Genomic DNA, 20201 nt, shown 5'->3' with positions numbered 1-20201 from the left:
AAATGAAGCTCTGCTTGGGAAATAGGGTTGAGAACATGACCTCTAGTCAAGATGTCACAAGCCCATTGAAAGTTCTTAAGAGGAATGTCATCCTCAAGAACATTGAAGGGCAGATGGGAGAAAGCCGCGAGCAAAAGTTGAGCTTGCTTTCGCTCGGCTGGAGAAGGGGGTGACGGAGGTTGGTAAGGTGGAAAGACTTTGTCCATTGGAAGGGCAAGTCTTAGTTTTTCTGTCCAGGAAAGGATGGGAGGAGGAGAAGGAGAAGATGATTCTGCTTCAGAAGACAAAGGGGAAGGAGCAGGTGTTTCTATCTCAGAAGATGCAGATGCAGAAGAAGGTGTGGATGCTTCTATTATGGGAGATGGCACGGGAGCAGAAGGAATGAAGGCATTAATGTAGTCAAGCCAATCAGAAGAACAAATCTTCGCCTTTTTGGTTAAAAATGAAGGGGTGTACCCTTGTGCTTCTTCTGGACGCTGGGCAGGGTGCATTATCTTCGTAGGCATGAAAGAAGTATACCAAGCCACTAGCAGATTCTCCTCCAAGTTATGTCGAAGGTCAATGGGCACGTAAGGGTAGACCACTGAGCTTCGAGCGTAGGAGGGAAACTCCAAGGGGTCAGTAAACTCAACAAAATGGTGATTGATTCGCTCCCTTAGATCATAAGTCTCAGGAGTGGACCAGCTTGTCCAGCCAGAAGCTCCAGAGGATGAAGAGGTCACAGTTTCATCCCATGCAGAGGTTTGTGAAGAAGAGTTTCCTAGATCCATATTTGCAACTTGTCGAAGCAAAGGCTCGAGGGTAGTTCGGTCAGAATACAAAGGGAGCTTAGGGGAAGAACTCTTTGTATCTGTAAGTTTGTAAACCAAAGGATTAAAGGCAATGTGTTCATAGTCCAAAGGTTTATAATCTGCAAAAGCCTCCATTACCTGAATATAGGAGGGCGGGTAAAGGTGGCTAATGAATGCGTGGAGGTTCTTTCGAGGGGGAACAACATCACTCAAAGGCTCTTCATATGCTTGATCAATAGAAAGGGAAGTTGATGCAGCCATAGTCTGTTCGAATACTAAGGTATTGGGATGTTCGACGAGTTAATGCAGATGATCTCCAAATGGATGACGGTTGTGTTTCCAGAATATGGACTCCATACACGTTCTGGAAGCGCGGGAAAACTGCAATCCACTAATATCACCAAGTATTGGGTATATTAGTGCGGGGGGTAATGTTGGCTACATATTTTGTAAAAGCCAGTTGCAGTTCGACACGTGGCATAGTAAGGGTAATAAAGGAAGGTTATTCAAGCCTTTAATCCTGATCGTACACGTGGCAATAAATATTGGTCCTCACATGATCTGAGTAACACTAGATCAAATAACGGGATGCAAGATGACGTGTCTTCAACGGTTACTCATATTCAAATCCAGTACAAGAGGGAAGCTCAACTGCCAGTAATGGCGTAATGGAGCTACTTTTAAGGAAGCATGATCAGCGATCATAGAGGAGCAGTTCGACGGATCGAAATGCAGTTCGAAGGTCATCACTGACGAGTATAAATAGCAGAGCAGCCCCCAGGAAAAAGGACGGACTCAGATCATACAAACCAGTCATTTACTTCATATATTTTCTTTTCCAGTCATTTACATTTCCAGTCTTTAAATACCTGTTCTTTAAATACCTGCACTTTAAATACCAGCACTGCACTTCGATTCATAGGAGTAGCTTCAAGTAGATTCAAGTAGATTGCTGTTGTAAACCTCTCTGAGGCCGAGTTCGGACCATTGTAAGTGTTCATTTTTATGAAATACTTCAATTGTTCTTCATATTACTGTTATTTTCTATTAACTTCTCCTAAATCAAGCCACCAGTAAAAGTCCTCTTCATTGAGGCTGAAAAGAACTAAAACACAATCGTCTGATAATTGGTTGGCAATCACAATTTCTGTAAGGACTGATTGATCCTTGCTGACACGTTCACATTCACAAAAATACCCTTCGAAAAGCCAAAAAGCCAACAAAATCATAATTTATAATCTGTTAAATTATAATTTATAAGTTATTTTAACAGTTACACCAAACAGAACCATAACCATAGTATAGAAGTATAGATATTCAATAAAAAAAAATATAAAGAAACCCAATACTTATCATACTTCATGTTCTCCATATTCTTTAATCCACCACACCAAATCATAAATCTTCCCTCCGTCAATCCCAATACGGTGCCGTGCTCTAGGAGCACCCAATAACGATTCCATCCCTTTCGTGTAGTCTAAAAACAAAGAAACAAAATAAAAAAATCGACAAACAAAAAAAGTTTGGAGTTCATATACAGAAGAAAGGAGATTTGAGATCTTGGCTTTGCTTCGATTCTCCATTTCGAACATCTCGTTCTCTCTCTAAGGGTTTGCTTTTTTCTATCTCTCTCCGCCGCGACGCGAAAGTACTGCTACTGTGTAAGTGCTCTCTTGTTTTGATCTCTTCTATTTCGTGTTCTGATATCCTAATGTATCAAAATTCGGTTCTGTTTCAATTGAATGCTTTTTTAGAAGGACGTGTCATTGGTAATCTGGTTTGTTAATTTGGTTTTAGTTGATTTTGTGATTGAGTTTCCAAGTTTTTTTTTTTTGTTTGTGTTAAATTTAGTCCAATAATCAAATGATTATGATTATGATCTAGTTCTAGTTGAGAATCTCTTAGTTGATCAGGATGTTGGATATTAGAGAAGCAATGACGACGCGGGAATGTTGTATATGTAATTAAGAAGTTATTTTAGTTGCAGTGTTCTTTCCTTAATCGAACGAACCCTAGAGGAAATTTTTAGTTAAAATAAAATTTGAGCAATTAAGACATTTTTTTTCATTGTTTAATCAGGTTTATTAATTCGGTTTTAGTTGATATTGTTATTGGGTTTCCAAGTTTTTTGTGAAATAAAGTCCAATAATCAAATGATTATGATTATGATTAAGTACTAGTTGAGAGTTTTAGTTTATGTGCCGGATATTTATATTGAGTATTAGAGAAGTAATGATGATGCAAAAATGTTGCATATGCGACGAAGATGTTATTTTAGTTGCATTGTTTTATCCTTCATCAAATGAACCCTAGATGAAATTTTTGGTTAAATAAAGTTTTGAGCAATTAAGAAATATACCCGGAAAATGTGGAGTTTTGATTCATCTTATATTGGAAAAACTGGAGTTCGGATGTATTGTAGGCTTTCCTTTATTCTATGGTTGGACCAAGAGGTGCTAGTTTGTTGTGTTGTGCGTGGCAATGAGCCTCCTGCCCTTTCTATCTAATGGATCCAATCCAGATCCAGATCTAGGCTTGGATAGTAATGCCAAAGGGATGCTAGGAGAGAAAGCGAAAAGAGCTCCTAAGTGGAAAACTGTGCATAGGAGAATGATCTGATGTGAGCGTGGTAAGTCTCTCACCATAGTAGAGAAGGGCTCATATTGAAACGCTTTCCCCCCTCAAAAGGTGACATGCTTTCAATACTAGTTGTTACATTACGTTGCCATTTTTCCAATATTAGTGCTTGCTGAATTTAGAGATGATATTTGGTTTCCTTGTAACTAAGATTTTTTCAAGTTTGTGGATGTTAACTACCAAGCTAATAAAAGTGTAATAATGGTGTTATTAAATTAAATGTAAAGTGAACATTTTCATTATTTAGGGTCGATTATCACAACGGCGGGAGAGATTGATGCGGATGTGGCCCATAGGATTAAGGCAGGATGGCTTAAGTGGAGAAGTGTAAGTTTTGTAAAACGGTTATTAGACCAGCGATGTTGTATGGGACAGAGTGTTGGGCAACCAAGAAACAACATGTAGATAAAATGAGTGTTATTGAGATGAGGATGCTAAGTTAGATGTGTGGCAAGACTAGACAAGACGGAATTAGGAATGAGTGTATTCGAGAATTGATAGAAATAGCACCGATAGAAGATAAGTTGAGAGAGAATCGGTTGAGAAGGTTTGGTTATATTCAACGGAGACCAACAGAGATAGTAGTGAAGAGATGCGATGTAGTGACGGTAGATGGAAGTGTTAGGGGACCGGGTAGGTTTAGATTAATGTTGGCTAGCGTTGTAAATAGAGATATAAATCTACTTAATTTGACCTCTGTTATCAGAATCTTACGATTCGCGATTAGATTCGCGATTCGATTCATAATTTTTGCAAAATCGATACGAATCTATAGGTGAATCTCTCTGTTATCAAAATCTTACGATTCGCGATTCGATTCACGATTCGATTCGAATTTTTTGCAAAATCGATACGAATCTATGGATGAATCCACTTTGGAAGTAAATCTCTAATGAATCGCACGATTTCACAATCAATTTACGATTCAATTCACTTTTTACGATTCATTTAATTTTTTAAATTATTGTGTCCGACATATTTTCAACTATTTCTTTCTCCATATTTTTAGTGAAAATGACATAATACAACGTCTAATAGCGTTTAATACCAAAATAACCGACATATATGCATAATTTGTTATTATTTTAGTGATCATGAAGTTTTTAATAAAATCCAATCAGATTCAGTCAGACCTAACATATTTTTAATGGGACTTTGATGGAGAAGAAGGATTCATGTAGCCGACCTCATTTGATGGGACTTAAGGCTTGGTGTAGTTTTGTTGTGTAGGTTTTAGCTTTTTTGTTTCTCTTTTTTGAGTAGCATGACGCGGCTATGGTCTGTAACACCGTGCAAGCTGCCTTAAACTAAATTTCCTTGCAGAATTTGGCTTTCGCTTAACACCATGATTTGAATTTGTGGTGTTTGAGCTTCTCATCACATAGGGTATTGGTGCTAATACATAGCCAAGGATTTTGCATCATGCATTTGTGTGTGATGTCACAACATCGAACTTATTGAATTAATCATATTTTATATGCAGTTTTAAAATTATGGTGTGGGGCCACTATATAGATGACAAAGGTGTTCATTGCATGCTTATAAATATTCATGTTTCATATGGTAAAGGCATAGTCTTTTTTTCTTTTTCTTTTTTCTCTAAAAGAAAGAAAAAACCCTCATTGTCACCATTTGAAGATAAGAACAAAAGAAGAAGAATTATAAATAAATAAATCGATTATCATACATATCTTTCATGTCAAAGGATGAATAAGTCCATTTATTTAATTCTACGTTGCTGCACTTATTACCTATACCCACTAGGATACATACTTCGATCCATATTAATTAAAATTACATTTTAATTTAATAAATAGTCTAATGATTAGAATCTAAGTAACAAATTAATTAGATTTTATATTATTAGATATTTGTTTGTAATTCTTAATTATAATTATTATAAGATATCTTTATGACCATGTAATAATAACAGGTAAAAATAGTAAATTGAGGTATTCATTTTACGATAACCTTCAACTTGCCCTCTATTTTTTGCCTACTATGGTATTATTTATAAGAAGCATTATTTATCACTAATTCACTATCTAAAATTAATGTGCTAACTGCATAATTAGCCCAATAGAATTTGCCTATACATTTTTGAAAATTTTCATTTAAAATAATATATAATTTGGCTTGCCTATCTTGCTATAAATTATTCAAAATAAGTTACACGTTAATTTGCTTGACACCTTCTATCTTATGGAGTTATGGTGGAGCATATCCTGTTGGGGCTGTTGACTTACATATTTACATTCTCCTTCTAGACATAACGCTTGTTTTTTACAGGTAATTGGTATCACTCGGAATTCTTCTCCAGATTTACGAGTTGTTACCAGCTTCAAATCTGATGTTTATTGGATCTTTGGGGAAATTAAAGGATGACGTTTGAATGCATTTTGTTTTTGGTTTCTTCTTCAAAGAAAGGATAAAATGGTTGCAGTTATAGTTTTTTTCTGAAGTTTGTTGGACCCGAAGTGACTCTATTATTGAATGAAGAATAATAGTTCATCTTTGTCTTTTGTGATAATGTTCAAATGATGGGAGCATGGTAGAGAGTTTTTATGTAGGTTCCTATAAAGATTTGCGTTACAATTATTGTTTTATCAATCGGCTGTTGGTTGGTTCCTTGTCTGCATGCAGAATATAAATTTTTTTTTTTAAAGGATGAATGACTACAGAGAACCTGAGATTCTGTTTCCGAGTTGGATCAACAAGAATCCATCTGAGATATCAGAGTATCATCTCTTCATCATCTCTTGCTTTCTTGCTGGCTTAGTTGGGATCCTGACTATAGCCTACACTGCCTTCCAATGGAGAAGAAACATCAACTTGAGTTGGATGAAAGCGATAGCCAGGTCGAAGAAAAATCCTAAGGCAAAGAACAAGGTTCCTGTTGCTCCTCATGCATGGATGTTGGAATCTGTGTCTCGAGGAAAGTGTTTAAACTGTTGTGTATGCTTAAAGTCAGTGTCTCCTTCTCAAGCTCTCGGACCAATGGTCTCAGAAACTTTTATACACTGCTGTAGCATATGCGGTGTGGCAGCGCACCTGGGATGCTCCTCGAATGCACACAAGGATTGCAAGTGTATGTCTATGGTTGGTTATGAGCATGTGATACACCAATGGTCTGTTCGGTGGACTGAGGTCACGGATCAAACTGATGAAACTTCTTTTTGTAGCTATTGTGAAGAACCGTGCAGTGGGTCCTTCCTTGGGGGATCTCCTATATGGTGTTGCCTGTGGTGTCAACGGCTGGTACATGTTGACTGCCACAATAGTACATCAAACGAAACAGGTGATATTTGTGATTTTGGCCCATTTAGAAGGCTAATTTTATCTCCACTTTTTGTTAAGGAGCTGAACTGGTCTTCTTCGGGTGGGTTTTTGAGTTCCATCACCCAAGGAGCTAATGAGATTGCATCTTCTGTGCGTGCTACTATTAGGAGTCAAAGCAGCAAGAAGCACAAGCAGGGAAATGACGCCTCTGCAGACACGGGTGATAGTAGTAGTATTGGTGACACATCCACAGAAAGTACTGCTGATACTCATCAAACAGCTAATGGTTCTCGCAGAATGGAGGAAAGTAGCAATGGAAGCATAATTGGTGTGGCAGATCAGAATCAAAATGGTGATGCTGTTAAAAAATTGGATTCTAAGCCTAGTTTTAAAAGAAGTTCATCAATCAATCAAAAGGACGAGTCTCAGATTGTAGGGTTAAAACAGAGATATGAGTTGATTGATTTGCCATCAGATGCAAGACCATTATTAGTTTTCACTAACAAGAAGAGTGGGGCTCAGCGAGGCAATTCACTCAGGCAACGTTTAAACATGCTCTTGAATCCGGTTCAGGTCAGAATCTTTGACTACAATTAATTTGCCCCTCTCTCTCTCTCTCTCTCTCTCTCTCAGTGAAGCAATAAAACATATACTCCTTCTGTAATCCTTCATTTATGATCTTGGGGGTAGTCAAAGTGAAAATTGGATAGTGGGTATCACCCTCTTAAGTTTTTAATCATTGATGTTGCTTTCTGTAGGTTTTCGAGTTGAGTTCAACACAAGGACCGGAGGTGGGTCTCTATTTGTTTAGGCGGGTGGCCCACTTTAGAATTCTTGTATGTGGAGGAGATGGTACTGTTGGCTGGGTTCTGAATGCCATAGACAAGCAAAATTTTGTTTCTCCTCCTCCAGTTGCGATTCTTCCTGCAGGAACAGGAAATGACTTGGCCCGAGTCTTGTCATGGGGAGGTGGTTTGGGTGCAGTGGAGCGACAAGGGGGACTTTGCACAGTGCTGCACCACATAGAACATGCTGCAGTAACCATTCTTGATCGATGGAAGATTACAATTTTAAACCAGCAGGGAAAGCAACTTCAACCCCCAAAATTTATGAACAACTATCTAGGTCAGTCAATATATTTTATTTTTTTCACCACTTAATAGTGTGTCTAGAGGATGAAGTTTATGCCCTTGATGTAGATTACAAGTTTGGTTTGTAAAATGACATACACATGCCAGGCACATTTAGTGTTGCAACTAGGTTCTGTTTGTGTGTTTGTCTTAGAATTGCTACTCAAATTGATGTCTAGACTGTCTACTGGGGTCATGCCAAACCTGCTTGACCATAATATAGATTCATCCAAACCTTATGCCAACCTAACTTGGCTGGTTTTGTTTCAGGTCCAACATTTAACTGTGTTGTGTTAGCATGATGGATTCTAAAAAAAATTGGTAGTGTTGGTAGAGCTTTAGAATTATGATTTTAGAATAGAGTTGTATTTTGAATTTGTAAGTTTTGGAATTATGATTTGAAAAGACAAATTTGTTTGGTTATGAGTTTTGAAAAGAGTTTTGAATTTTTTATGGGACATATGAAATGATAAAAAGTTGTTTGGTTATGAGTTTTGAAAAAAGTTTTCAAAACTTAATTGAAAAACATATAACTCATAACCAAACACACAATTCAAAACTCTATTAAAAATTCTATTCAAAACTCAACCAAACTCTTTTTAAAATTCAATTTAAAAAAATAATTTGTCATTTTGGTCTAAAAAAATAATTTCTATATTTAAAAAATATCATAAACAAATATATATATATTTTTTCTTCTAAATAACAGGTGGTGATTGGCAATTGCTAAAAAAAAAAAAATACTATTTCGGTCAACCAGTCGGACGACCGGCCGAACATCCGGGAGGATGTCCAAGTGGACGACTGGGTAGGCCAAAAATTCAAAAATTGTCTGCTTTACCAAATATGTTTTCAAAATGTATTTTGAAATTGCTTGGAATCATGATTTGAAAACTCAAAACAAACATAGCATTAGAATGTAAGGGTGGAATTAATTTTACAAAACTCTACTAAACACAGCCATTGTTTTTCTCTTTGTTTATATTTATGCGTATATATGTGAACATGTTTATATGTTTTGTTACAAACTTTAGGTAACTGGTGTTTGTATCAGATGTTCCTTCTTTGATCATCACAGGGGAATACTCTCTTCCAAGTAGTGAGCCCAAAGATAAGATGTGGCTCCAATTTGAAGGCTTTACTAGGGCTCTGATTTTAACTGATTTATATGATAGAAGGCTGGTAAATTTTGGGATTTTCTAGGCTGCCTATAAATAGGTCTTTTGTGTAATTGTTTATCAGACTATGATATTGAGTTGAATTTAAAATATTGAGATGAGAGAGCTAGAGATTCTTTTATTTTTTGTTGCCTTTGTTTTGTTTTATTTTATTTTCTTTTAGTTTCCCCGTGTCACACACCTAAGTCCATTAGCATCTCTGTGATAATTCCTTGAGACCTCTTAAGATAGTACCACATTATATGCAATTCTTCTTCCTGCAACAAAAGCAATTTGAGAAAAGCCAATGATATCTGGCAAAGTTTCTCTATTATTGGCTAGAATTTTGGCGATACATAAATATGGAGTTGCAACAGGATATAAGGCCTGTAGCCATTTAGTCTTGTGGGATTTGGTGCCTTTGGGATCAAGGTAATGCATGTAGCATTTTGTTTTTCATATATACTTTTGTGCATTATCATGACAAACAGGTAATTATTGTCCCAGGGATTGGGTGTGATGCAAAGGTTGCTTTGGAGATCCATAATCTAAGGGAGGAGAACCCAGAAAAGTTCTATAACCAGGTAACAGTAAATTTACTTCAGAATGGTTTTGAATATCCCTTTAAGAATGTACCACTGACTTGGATTAGAGTGCAGGAAGACCGAACCAGTATAGTTAGTCCATTTGTTGAAATAGCTCTTGACCTTTTCTAAGGGAAACTATGCAAACTATTGTTGTGGGATAGTTCGAGATCCCGGTAATTGAGGATTTGGATGTGTTGTGTAAAAGATATGTATTTTACAAATTGAAGACTGTATTATCCTTTTGTAAGAGTCCTGACATGTTGATCTGCATTTTTTTTTTTTTTTTCCTGTTTTTAAAGCTCATTGTTAATTGCAGATTCAGACACTTCCCCTACCCTGGTTAATTGCTCATGGTTAAAAAAAGAAAAGAAAAGAAAAGAAAAGGGAACGATAAAGATATATATAAAAAAGAAAAAGAAAAAAGCAGTCTGTTGTTTGTTTGTTTGTTTTTGACCTACTCTAGTCTAGATCCAACAGCCCACATGGGGCTTGAAGTTACAACCTCCACTATGAGGGTTGGATAGCATACCACTGTGGCATAAGGCCATGGATAAGCAGTTGTTCTTATCTAAGAAACTTTGTATTTTCTAATACTTTAATTTTAAATAATATAATATTTAAACCAGTAACCTTCCCGCATGCCTTGCCACGGCGTTGCCCAGCATGCCACGCCACCGCGTTGCCCAGCGGGCCATGCCATGGCCTTGGCCAACATGCCTTGCCACAGCCTCCTCGGACCGCATGCCTTGCCGAGGCCGTGGCATGGCATGCGGGCCGAGGCCGTGGCATGGCAAGTTGGGCGACGTCGTAGCAAGGCATGCGGGCCGAGGCAGTGGCATGTCATGCGGGCCGAGGCAGTGGCATGGCATGCGGGCCGAGGCCGTGGCATGGCATGTTGGATTTGGGATAGACCTCCCACCCATTTATTATACAACAAAAGACCAATTTGGTTGAAGTAATTTAATTTATATATGAAAGAACGTAGAATGTTGAAAAATATTGAATCTCATATTTCTTCTTTACTATTGTTTTAAATAGGACCTTGAATGTTCTATAATTTTGGTATGGGAAATTCTATTCGCATACTATAGAAAATCTCTGTATATGCCATTCCAGTCGCTCGGATATAGAATTCCAAATAAAAGCCAAATGTTCGGACATAAACTTATGAGCAAAAATGATTTGTTCAAATAAAATATTCCATTCACCTGTTTATGTCCGAACAACTCCTTTTTGTTCATAAGTTTATGTCTAAACACCCAATTAAAAAATAAATAAATAATAAATAAATAAATGGCATTTCATCCTGACATTCTTACCCTTTGTTTCCATTTCTTTTTCCAACTCTTACACTTGTGCTTCAACTAAATTGTTGCAAACCTACAGGAATCAACATTTATGTCTCTGGTAACGAATTTGCTCCACTTCTTTTTGTTTTTTGTTATTGAATTAATTTCTTCCACTAGTTCTGGTCTTTGAGAATAGAATCCTTTACTAGAGAGTCAGCATAGCCAAATAATTGAAGCTTCCCTGATTTTGGCTTGTTATATGTTTTTTTGTTTATTATTGATTTTAGATTAATAAATCACTCAAATTGTACCAGGAGAAATGCTTTCCTGTGTGAATTTGTCAGTTTTAGTATGTTACAATTACATTTCATCCAATACGGAGTACATTTATTTTTATTTCAGCAGTAATATTTGCTATAAATTCTTGGTTCTGTTTTTTTTCCTTTTATTTATCAGATTGCAAGGTGGTTAGTAGTTCTTATTCATTTTGTGTGCTGATTTTACTGCTGATGTAACTGCAGTTTATGAATAAAGTTCTTTACGCAAGAGAAGGCGCTAGGAGTATAATGGACAGGACATTTGAAGATTTTCCTTGGCAAATTAGAGTGGAGGTAGACGGGGTTGAGATAGAAGTCCCTGAGGTGGGTTTGGAGGCTGCTTAACTGTTTGTATAGAGTTAAGGTCTCTTAACTGTTTCAGAAATCATAACTGTATTGGTTGAGATATATTACGTGGTCTTTCTGAACACAGTTGAATTGGTCATCAAGTATTATTTATAAATACATCAAGAGATACCAAATCCTGAATTTTCACAAGTTGTACCAAAATGATACTTTGTCTCGCCTACTTAAATCTCAAAATCATTCTTGTTTCTATATTTTATGCATTTTTTTCATTTTGTTGCATAGTTAGGTTTACTGTTACTGGCTTCCAAAATTTTCTTTAGTTTTTTCCTTAATTATATATGGAATTTATCTATCTACACATTTTGGCTCTGATTTGTTCCCAGTTTTGGAAATTTCATTATGCTTCCAGCAGCTAAGAGATTTTCACTAATCTGGACGTGGAGTATAAAATATTATTCTCAAACTTTGCAGGATGCAGAAGGTGTTCTTGTTGTTAATATCGGAAGCTATATGGGTGGTGTAGATTTGTGGCAGAATGACGATGAAACTTCTGATAATTTTGATCCACAGTCTATGCATGATAAGGTACTAGAGGTTGTGAGCATATCAGGGACATGGCATCTTGGAAAGCTTCAGGTAAGTTGCATCTCCGGCTAATATTTTCAGTTTGTATCCTCGTGGGTTTCCTGCCTACATCTTTGTCATTTACATGTTGCTGCAATGGCATCTGTTACCTTTTATTTTCAGTTTTTCTTTGTTTCAATTTTCAACAACCCACCATTAAGATACTCTTACTCGATAGAACTTTGACCTTGGTAGGGATAGTAGTTACTAAACTCGTCCTAGGATCTGGATACTAGTTTGAGTTTTTGGTGTACTTTTCAACTAAAGTTTCTTTACACTTCTTGAAACTGCTCTTTTGTGTGTAATAGGTGGGCCTCTCTCGTGCTCGAAGGCTTGCCCAAGGGCAGTCAATTAAGATTCAGCTTTGTGCTGCTTTGCCTGTTCAAATAGATGGAGAGCCTTGGGTTCAGCAATCATGTACATTGGCCATCTCTCATCATGGCCAGGTTCTCTCTCTCTCTCTCTGATCCAGCATGAAGCCAGTTATGCACTATTTATCAGATGTTATTTGAAAACCTTTTTCCTGTGGTGACTGGTGAAGCATTTTGTTAGGTGTTATGGAATTCACCAAGTATCATCATAAATAATGATGTGCAGCAATTTTTGGTTGAATATACATATTATTGAGAAACCAAGTTTATGTTCTGCTTCGCCTCTAGTTTCATATTGTCTAATGCTCCTGGTGCTAGTAAAAAACCGTGACTAACGTATTTTGTTCTGCAATTTTTATGAAAATTTTGTGTAAGCAAATCCATGTCGTGCTTGTGTCCTATTGCATGTTAATTATCATGATATGTTGATTGGAGTGATTTATTGGTTGCAATCCATGCCTAAAACTCTTTTCGGGAATCGAACACAGTGAATTGCAGACAAACAAACTCTCAATGATTCATATAGTGTGACAATCTGTGTTATGCTTCAAACTTATTGCACAGGCATTCATGTTGAAGAGAGCAGCAGAGGAACCCCTTGGTCATGCAGCGGCCATTATCGCCGACGTGCTCGAGAATGCTGAAACAAATCGTTTGATTAACGCATCACAGAAACGAGCTCTTCTTCAAGAAATGGCTTTGAAGCTGTCATAAAGTCGTGCCTACCCATCATTGCCACTGGTAAAATAGTGTTTGGGTTTGAACTGCAGCTGCTTTTTGGAGAGTTTTTGCTCCTCCTCTCTTACTTACATCTCCATTGATTTCTCTATTTCATCTGTAATATCTTGTGAAATTTTACTTATTGCTGCTATAGCTCAAGCTCGTTGTACATGGACCTTGATTAATAGCAAAATCAAGAGGGTATTTTTGAGGCAGCTTCTTATAAGATGTATATATATGTATATATTGGATGAATTTGGTGTGCCTTTTCTGAGGAATGGAAAGAATTTTTCCATCTATCTATACTATTATAAAGCAAACAGTCACGGTGGTGTATACAAAGCCGGCTCACGCTGTAACTGTTTGAAGCAATTTTTGATCCTATTTAACTATTTCAGTTTGTAATTGTCAATGAAATTGTTTCACTCGCGCATACGTGGTGTGCCAACACTATTAGTGTGTATATATATATATGTATAAAACATCTGTTCAAGTGGATGAAGTCTAATTTTTTTTGGACCTACTGGATGAAAGCAATCTTATTTTTGTCTTCTGTTTTTTTTTTTTTTTTTTTAATTTTTGAACTTTGAGTCAAAAATTTTTTTTTTTTGTTATTTTACATATTTTATTGTCTCAATTATACAATCGTAAAAATAACAAAATTGAGTTAATTTTGAAAAAAACCTTAATTATAGAAGAAAACAAACCAAATTTAAGCCAAAAGGCTTACGAAAATTGGTTTATTTGTCTTCTTTTGAATTTTTTTAGTTCAATTTATTTTTGTTTTTATCAAAAAAATTTGACAAATTTGGCTTACGAAGATCTGTCTCAGATAGACAATTTGATTTATTTTCGTTTTTAACAATTTTTTTTTTTTTAAATTTATGTTACTTTTTTGTTTTTTCAGTCCATCTAGGCTAGGAATTTTTTAAAAAAATAATCCAAAAGTCAACTAACAAAGCATAAGTAAAGATGATTACTTTGTAATTGCCAAATTGGTAGAATAGGTACTTGTTAATGGCTTCCTAACCTTAATGAATTTGATTCACCCAAAAACCTTAATGAATTTGAATCTTCACCAGAAATTTGTTTTTTTTTTTAATTAATTAATTAATAAGAAAGAAAAATAGAAAGAACGAAAATTTGAGTTGGGTAGGTAAGATGACGATGTAGAGAATCTTCATCAGAAATGGTCTTGCTTCTTGTACTAACAAGAAAGAATGAATGAAAATTTGAGTTGATTAGCTGAGAATTATCAAATATTAGTACTAAAATTGGTATTTAATAATTAGACTTATTAAAAAATTATTTAGTAATTTTTTTTTTGGCTTGCCATTTGGAAGATGTTAGGAGATTAATAAGTTAGATTATGACGAAATAGTTACAATCATTCTATTGATTCAAATTCTAAACCTTTGGCATTCTTACTGTCCCAAGGGATAGCTACATTGATTACTAGACTAACTGTCCCAAGGCATAGCTACATTGATTACTAGACTAACTGCCGTATTCATTATTCTTGAATTAGTGTAGGTGGTACTTTATTTTACTATTGATCTAAATTATCGAATATTCCATTTTTATGTTAAAATTTTAAGGGTTAAATCTGATGATAAATAATAGGGTATATTACACTCAGCTCTCCTGAGGTATGAGAAAAATGCAATTAGCCTTACATTTTGACATAATTATATTGATTTTTTTGTTAATAAGGTTGAAGTGATCGAAACTAATGTATATAATGGATAAATATTGAAATAAATAAAGTTAAATATAAATTAGTATAAAAGAGGTTAACAATATTTTTATTATTGATATGACTAACAAATTATCGATAAAAAATAATTTAATTATTATGTAAATTAAAATTTTAAGATAGACCAGTGTAATTATATCAATAGTACTAAACTAACTGTATTTTTTTAAATAATAAATCAATTTACCTTATATATAGAAGAAAAAAAAAATGCGAGGAACCCACTCTTATGAACCCATATCTTATCCCGAATGTATCTGTATAGCGGAGATTAAGTTGATGAACTGTAGGGTCTATAAATGAAACGAATTTGAACCATTGATTTCTTTTTCTAAATAAATTCTAGGTTGATAAAGATGAATTTGTAGCATTGTTGTATATAGAAATATAGAGTGCTAAAATTTGAAAATTTTAGCCAAAACTCCTGCATTGGACCCTTGTTTGGTGAAAATGACAACTTAATTTATTTTGCTTTATAAACCCCTTAAGGAGAAAATATATAATTGAGTAAAGATAAAGTAAAAAATATATATATATATATATATATTTTGTAGATAATATTGCCAGAGTAACATGTTAGTGTAAACCAAAGTAATATGCTACTGTAAGACAGAATAATAAATTATTGTCAAACAGAGTAACATGTTGTTGTTACTGTTTACATCAATTCTGACGGTAATAATTCTTTTTTTTAAGAATTTCATAGTGAACATAGATCTTATTTGATAGATTTTGATGAAAGAATTCTAAAAATACTAATTTTATTAAAAACTGACATTTACATCAAAAGTTATATTATTTAAAAATTTAATATTTTGATAATAATTTTATTTGTTAGATTTTTCAAAAAAAACTTTTTATGTTTATCCTTAATACATTAAGGTTTTATTATGAGGGGACGAATCCTCCATAAATTTCTACCTTCATTTAAATTTGGAAAATGATTGAGACTGATAAAAAAAAAAACTATTACAATTTGACCTACACTAAGATAATATGATAAGTGTCAACTTTTAATTAATTACACACTTAATGATACGAGACTTACTTTCTTTATTATAAAGACACTGAAAAAATATATTAAAATATTTTACTTCTTAAAAAATTTGTAACAATCTTGCTTATATTACACGCTCTACAAAACTCAAATAAAATAACAACTCCCCCTAATCTTAATGCAAATTAAGAAACAAATATTGAAAATCAAAATATAAGAGCAAGTAAAAAAAAAATTGTAAACACTAAACAAAAAACAGAAATTAAACTTATTGTATACTTGTTAACGTTTTATAATAAAAAGAAAAAAAATTACTAAATCTATATAATAAAGCACATAAGTAAGTGCTTTACAATCTCAACAATTAAATTGAAAATTAAATATCAAACAATACATAACAACCTGTATTTTACAATTTCAAACAAACCAAATATAAAATAATGCACACCAGCCAATGCTCTGCAATCTAAAAGAAATTAAAATTATAATGCTCACCAGTTAGTGTTATATTGTCAAATTATAACTACATAAGAAAAATATATATTATATTGTCATACACCAAAAGAGTGAGTTAAAACTTTACAAAAAGTGGGTTAAAGCTTTTAAAAATATGTATGCTTTACAAAAAATCTGTCAATAACATGTCTTCAAACATGTGTTTGCCCAAACTTCTTCCTCATTATTTTCCAAAAAGTCTTTGTATCAACTTGTATGTATCCCCAATAAGGAACATGCACAATAATCTGGTAATTTGTAGAAACAAAAAAAAATATAGATTAGTACATTTGTTGAAAATAAACTTCACAAATACTTTGAGATTGAAATTACCTTATTACATCCCCATCGAAACAAACTAATCGTATTTCTCCTTTTAAGCTCCATAGATTTTTCGATCCAATCCTACAAAAGTCCATATTTCAAATTATTATTAAATTAAAATTTTATAAAAAGTTATATAATCAATATAAATAAATCTACATGGTTACCTTATGATAAAACGTGATTTAATCTACATAGAACACTACAACAACACTTTAAGATAAACAATATTTGTAGTAGAATCTAAACTATCTTTAGGAAGGAGAATACTTATACGATCAAAGGATGTACATCTGGACAATGTCACATATAATTGCCTATGCCTAAACACCGGTATGCGCAAATCAACTCCAACAAATTTCACAGATTGTTCTTGAGATTTATTAATGGTCAAGGCATATGCCAATCCGACTGGAAATTGGCGTCTTGTCATTTGGAAAGGCATTTCTGAAGAAGATGGTGTCAAAGATATCCTCGGTATGAATGCGGAATTGCCAAACTTTTCTCCAGTTAAAATTTGAGCTTCAATTATGCGAGTGTTGCATCTAGTAACCATCAATCTTGTACAATTACATAGTCCATCTTTCGGTGCAATGTTTCTCAACAATATTATAGGACAACCCACTTTCAACTCTAACTTAAAAGTTGGCAGTCCAGGAGGATCCAATGAATTTAAATATTCATTAGGATATCTATTTGTAATGGTATGATCAATTTCATTATCTTCAGACATTTTATCTGTTGCAAGATAAGTATACAATCTCCCTAGAAAGATATTCAACGCAGCAGTATTAATGTCACTGACATCATCGTTGCACGCTGACAAAATTATGCGTTCAGTTAAGAATGTTGGGGTTGACATCTCTATCATATTCAACTGTGGGTAAACTATAGAGAGTAAATCATTCAAATCTTGACATTTGTGTATTGTTGATGGAAGATTAACGATTTCTTGAGGATTGGTCCCAATCTAAAAAAATTAAAATCAATAAAAAAAAAGTGTAAATACAATTTATTAATTTAAAATAATTTATATAATAAGAAAAAATGTTGTAGTGTTACTTCCATCAAGAAATTTGTAAAATTAGCATTTTCATGGCCTTCAGGATTCAAACGCATATTCAAATCCAAAGTTAAGATATGTATATGCTTCCATAGAATAGAGTGTCTTAATGATGCATTCACAATTTGCTCAGGAACTCCTTTGGGTATAACTGGTAAGATTTGTCGAAAGTCTCCACCAAGAACAATAATAATACCCCCAAATGGCTTTTCACTATCACAAATATCTCTCAATGTACGATCAACCGTCTCAACACAATGTTTATGTTGCATAGGAGCTTCATCTCAAATTATGAGTTTTGTTTGTCTAAATAACTCAGCTTGTAATGATTGTTTGCTAAACCCACAAAGTGAGTTTTCCAAGACATCTAACGGAATGGGAAATGTTGAATGTGCAGTGCGACCTCCTACTAGTAACAATGATGCAATTCCAGATGAACCATAGTAACAACGATATGCCCAAGGCTGCGACATTTTAATGCAATTGTATTATACAGAAATGTTTTCCCTGTTCCAGCAACCCCATTCAAAAAGAAAACAGTTCCTTTATTTTGAAAAACTGAAGAAGTGATTGTGTTATAAGCATTTCGATGTCCATTGTTGAGACAATCAATAGTAATTTGTGGATCTGACTGTTGTGCCTCACTCTGCAGTTGTTGATGTTCGAATATCAATTGATTACCAATTGATGTAGTCCAATTTGCAATAGATTGTGGCATGGGTGGGAAGTCAATTAAACTTTTGCCTGATTCATGAAGCATTTTATTCAAAAGAAGGAGACCATAATCCTCAATTTGAGCCTCAGTTAGGTTAGAAATGGCAAACAATATACGAATCTTATGTGCAAGATCATCTCATATATGCATTGAGAATTGATTCCATAGTGCACATGGATTTAGTGGAGAGCACTGGGTGAGAATAATACTAAACAATCTCCTTAATTGATATCTAGTTTTCATAACTACAGCCTCTTTCAAGCAGTGTATCTATTCTTCATCATCTTTTAAAAGCCCCCTTGCAATACATACTAATTTAAATGTATCATGCAAACATTATTAACTGTGCGTAAAGACTGAAACGACTTTGGTCCTTTGACAACGGTTAGTAACAAACGCAGATAAAATCTTTCACCACAATTAGGGCTAGTAAAGTACATTATACCAATTGCATATCCCCTTTCTCTTGATTTCCATCTCTTTTCTGACTTGAGCCAAACAAAATGCTGTGGAAATTCTTGATAAGTGAATGAACATTCATCTTCATTGGCAGCACAATATGCAAAGAAGCCAGTAAGAGTTGACATTTGTTGACCAGCTCTAAATTGAATCGTTTATAATGACTCTTCTGGGTTAAAAACAACGCGATGCATTCCAGGTAAATAAAGTGCCAATCGTACAACCGTTGCCATCTCTGCATGCAAAGGATGACCAAATATTTGCCAAGCAGCTTCTAGATCCAATATACCTTGCATCGAGATATTGTTGAATCTCATTTATCATTCCCAACACCATCATTGTACGATCATAACCCTTATAAATGTACTTATGTATATACTTGACACATCTCATTCCAACACAAACTTCCATATTTATATAACAGTTGAAAAGTTTAGAAAGATATGCATTGTATGGTACGACATCCCTATTTTCAACTTCTTACCCCCTCACAATATGTACTTGACCATTATTGCGACGACGATAGATAGGGTATCCATCTTGATCCATTGTTGTTGTTTCTGTGAAAGCTCGAGGGTATCTTTTAGTGCATCTACCATTTTCCATACATGGTGCTTGCGAATTTCGAGCACCACATGGTCCATGTACCACACAACATTTGATAGTTTCAAAAAGCATAGGATCATCTTTTGGGTCTGGAAATTCTGCACAGACCAATTTGTCTACTTGAGCACGTGTTCGAATTTTGTCTGGACCCTTAAGAAATAAAAGTGCATGCATATGAGGGAGACCTCGTTTTTGAAATTCAATTGTAAAAACATGTGCAACTTTATTTTCAAACACCTAATTTGTTTCTATCTCTTTCATCAAACACTTTCTCTTCAACTCAAAAACACGGGCAATTAAATCAGGACGATCAATAGGTTTTTGATGCGGTAATAATGCTGAAGTAATTTCTGGCCAATTGGGATTTGCAGTCATGGTAAGAAAAATATCTGGGTATTGGTTGTATCGCGTGATAGACATTGAATCTTGGAAGATTTCAAACATACGTGTAGGACTACCAGTAAACGAAGATGGAAAAACAAACCTTTGACCAATTTGACCAGGTCGCACATAATCTGGATCAATATCTGACAACTCTTGATAAAGCTCAACTCGAAGTTTTCCTTAATTAAGCT

General features: G+C 34.5%; 2 protein-coding genes across 5 annotated transcripts; one reads left to right on the top strand and one right to left on the bottom strand.

Moving 5' to 3' along the window:
- The first annotated feature begins 2083 nt into the window (after positions 1-2083).
- LOC114274617 (diacylglycerol kinase 1) lies at positions 2084-13510 on the top strand. Of its 4 annotated transcripts, none has more exons than XR_014327724.1 (8): positions 2084-2452; positions 5718-7280; positions 7466-7832; positions 9502-9578; positions 11392-11545; positions 11968-12132; positions 12429-12566; positions 13056-13510. XR_014327724.1 is itself a non-coding variant. In XM_028216591.2 (8 exons), exons 2-8 carry the CDS (start codon positions 6096-6098, stop codon positions 13203-13205), a joined length of 2202 nt encoding a protein of 733 aa, XP_028072392.1. In that variant the 5' UTR covers positions 2084-2452; positions 5718-6095; the 3' UTR covers positions 13206-13510. The 4 variants fall into 4 exon arrangements, 2 of the variants coding, with proteins under 2 accessions (XP_028072392.1, XP_028072393.1); XR_014327725.1 differs by having other exon boundaries at positions 11392-11551; XM_028216591.2 differs by having other exon boundaries at positions 11392-11511.
- Positions 13511-16985: 3475 nt separating this feature from the next.
- Positions 16986-18118, bottom strand: LOC145824150 (uncharacterized). Its single transcript, XM_082923758.1, has 3 exons — positions 17846-18118; positions 17542-17753; positions 16986-17328 (listed from the first exon to the last, which is right to left on the bottom strand). The coding sequence occupies exons 1-3, from the start codon at positions 18116-18118 to the stop codon at positions 16986-16988; spliced, it is 828 nt and encodes a 275-aa protein (XP_082779884.1).
- Between the last annotated feature and the right edge of the window lie 2083 nt (positions 18119-20201).

Source organism: Camellia sinensis, chromosome 4 (genome assembly GCF_055761805.1).
Source record: "Camellia sinensis isolate YWXY chromosome 4, ASM5576180v1, whole genome shotgun sequence".
Lineage (NCBI taxonomy): Eukaryota > Viridiplantae > Streptophyta > Magnoliopsida > Ericales > Theaceae > Camellia > Camellia sinensis.
The sequence above is the reverse complement of the archived record's forward strand: the minus strand, read 5'-3'. Positions and strand labels throughout refer to the sequence as shown.

Excerpts from the sequence above, each read along its gene's own strand:
- LOC114274617 (XM_028216591.2), top strand. The coding sequence starts at position 6,096 with ATGAATGACTACAGAGAACCTGAGATTCTGTTTCCGAGTTGGATCAAC. Across the intron at positions 11,512-11,967 it reads TTGAGATAGAAGTCCCTGAG|GATGCAGAAGGTGTTCTTGT; the intron begins GTGGGTTTGGAG and ends CAAACTTTGCAG. Across the intron at positions 12,567-13,055 it reads CCATCTCTCATCATGGCCAG|GCATTCATGTTGAAGAGAGC; the intron begins GTTCTCTCTCTC and ends CTTATTGCACAG.
- LOC145824150 (XM_082923758.1), bottom strand. The coding sequence starts at position 18,118 with ATGCAACATAAACATTGTGTTGAGACGGTTGATCGTACATTGAGAGAT. Across the intron at positions 17,754-17,845 it reads TTACAAATTTCTTGATGGAA|ATTGGGACCAATCCTCAAGA; the intron begins GTAACACTACAA and ends TAATTTTTTTAG. Across the intron at positions 17,329-17,541 it reads AATATCTTTCTAGGGAGATT|ATGCAACACTCGCATAATTG; the intron begins GTATACTTATCT and ends GATGGTTACTAG.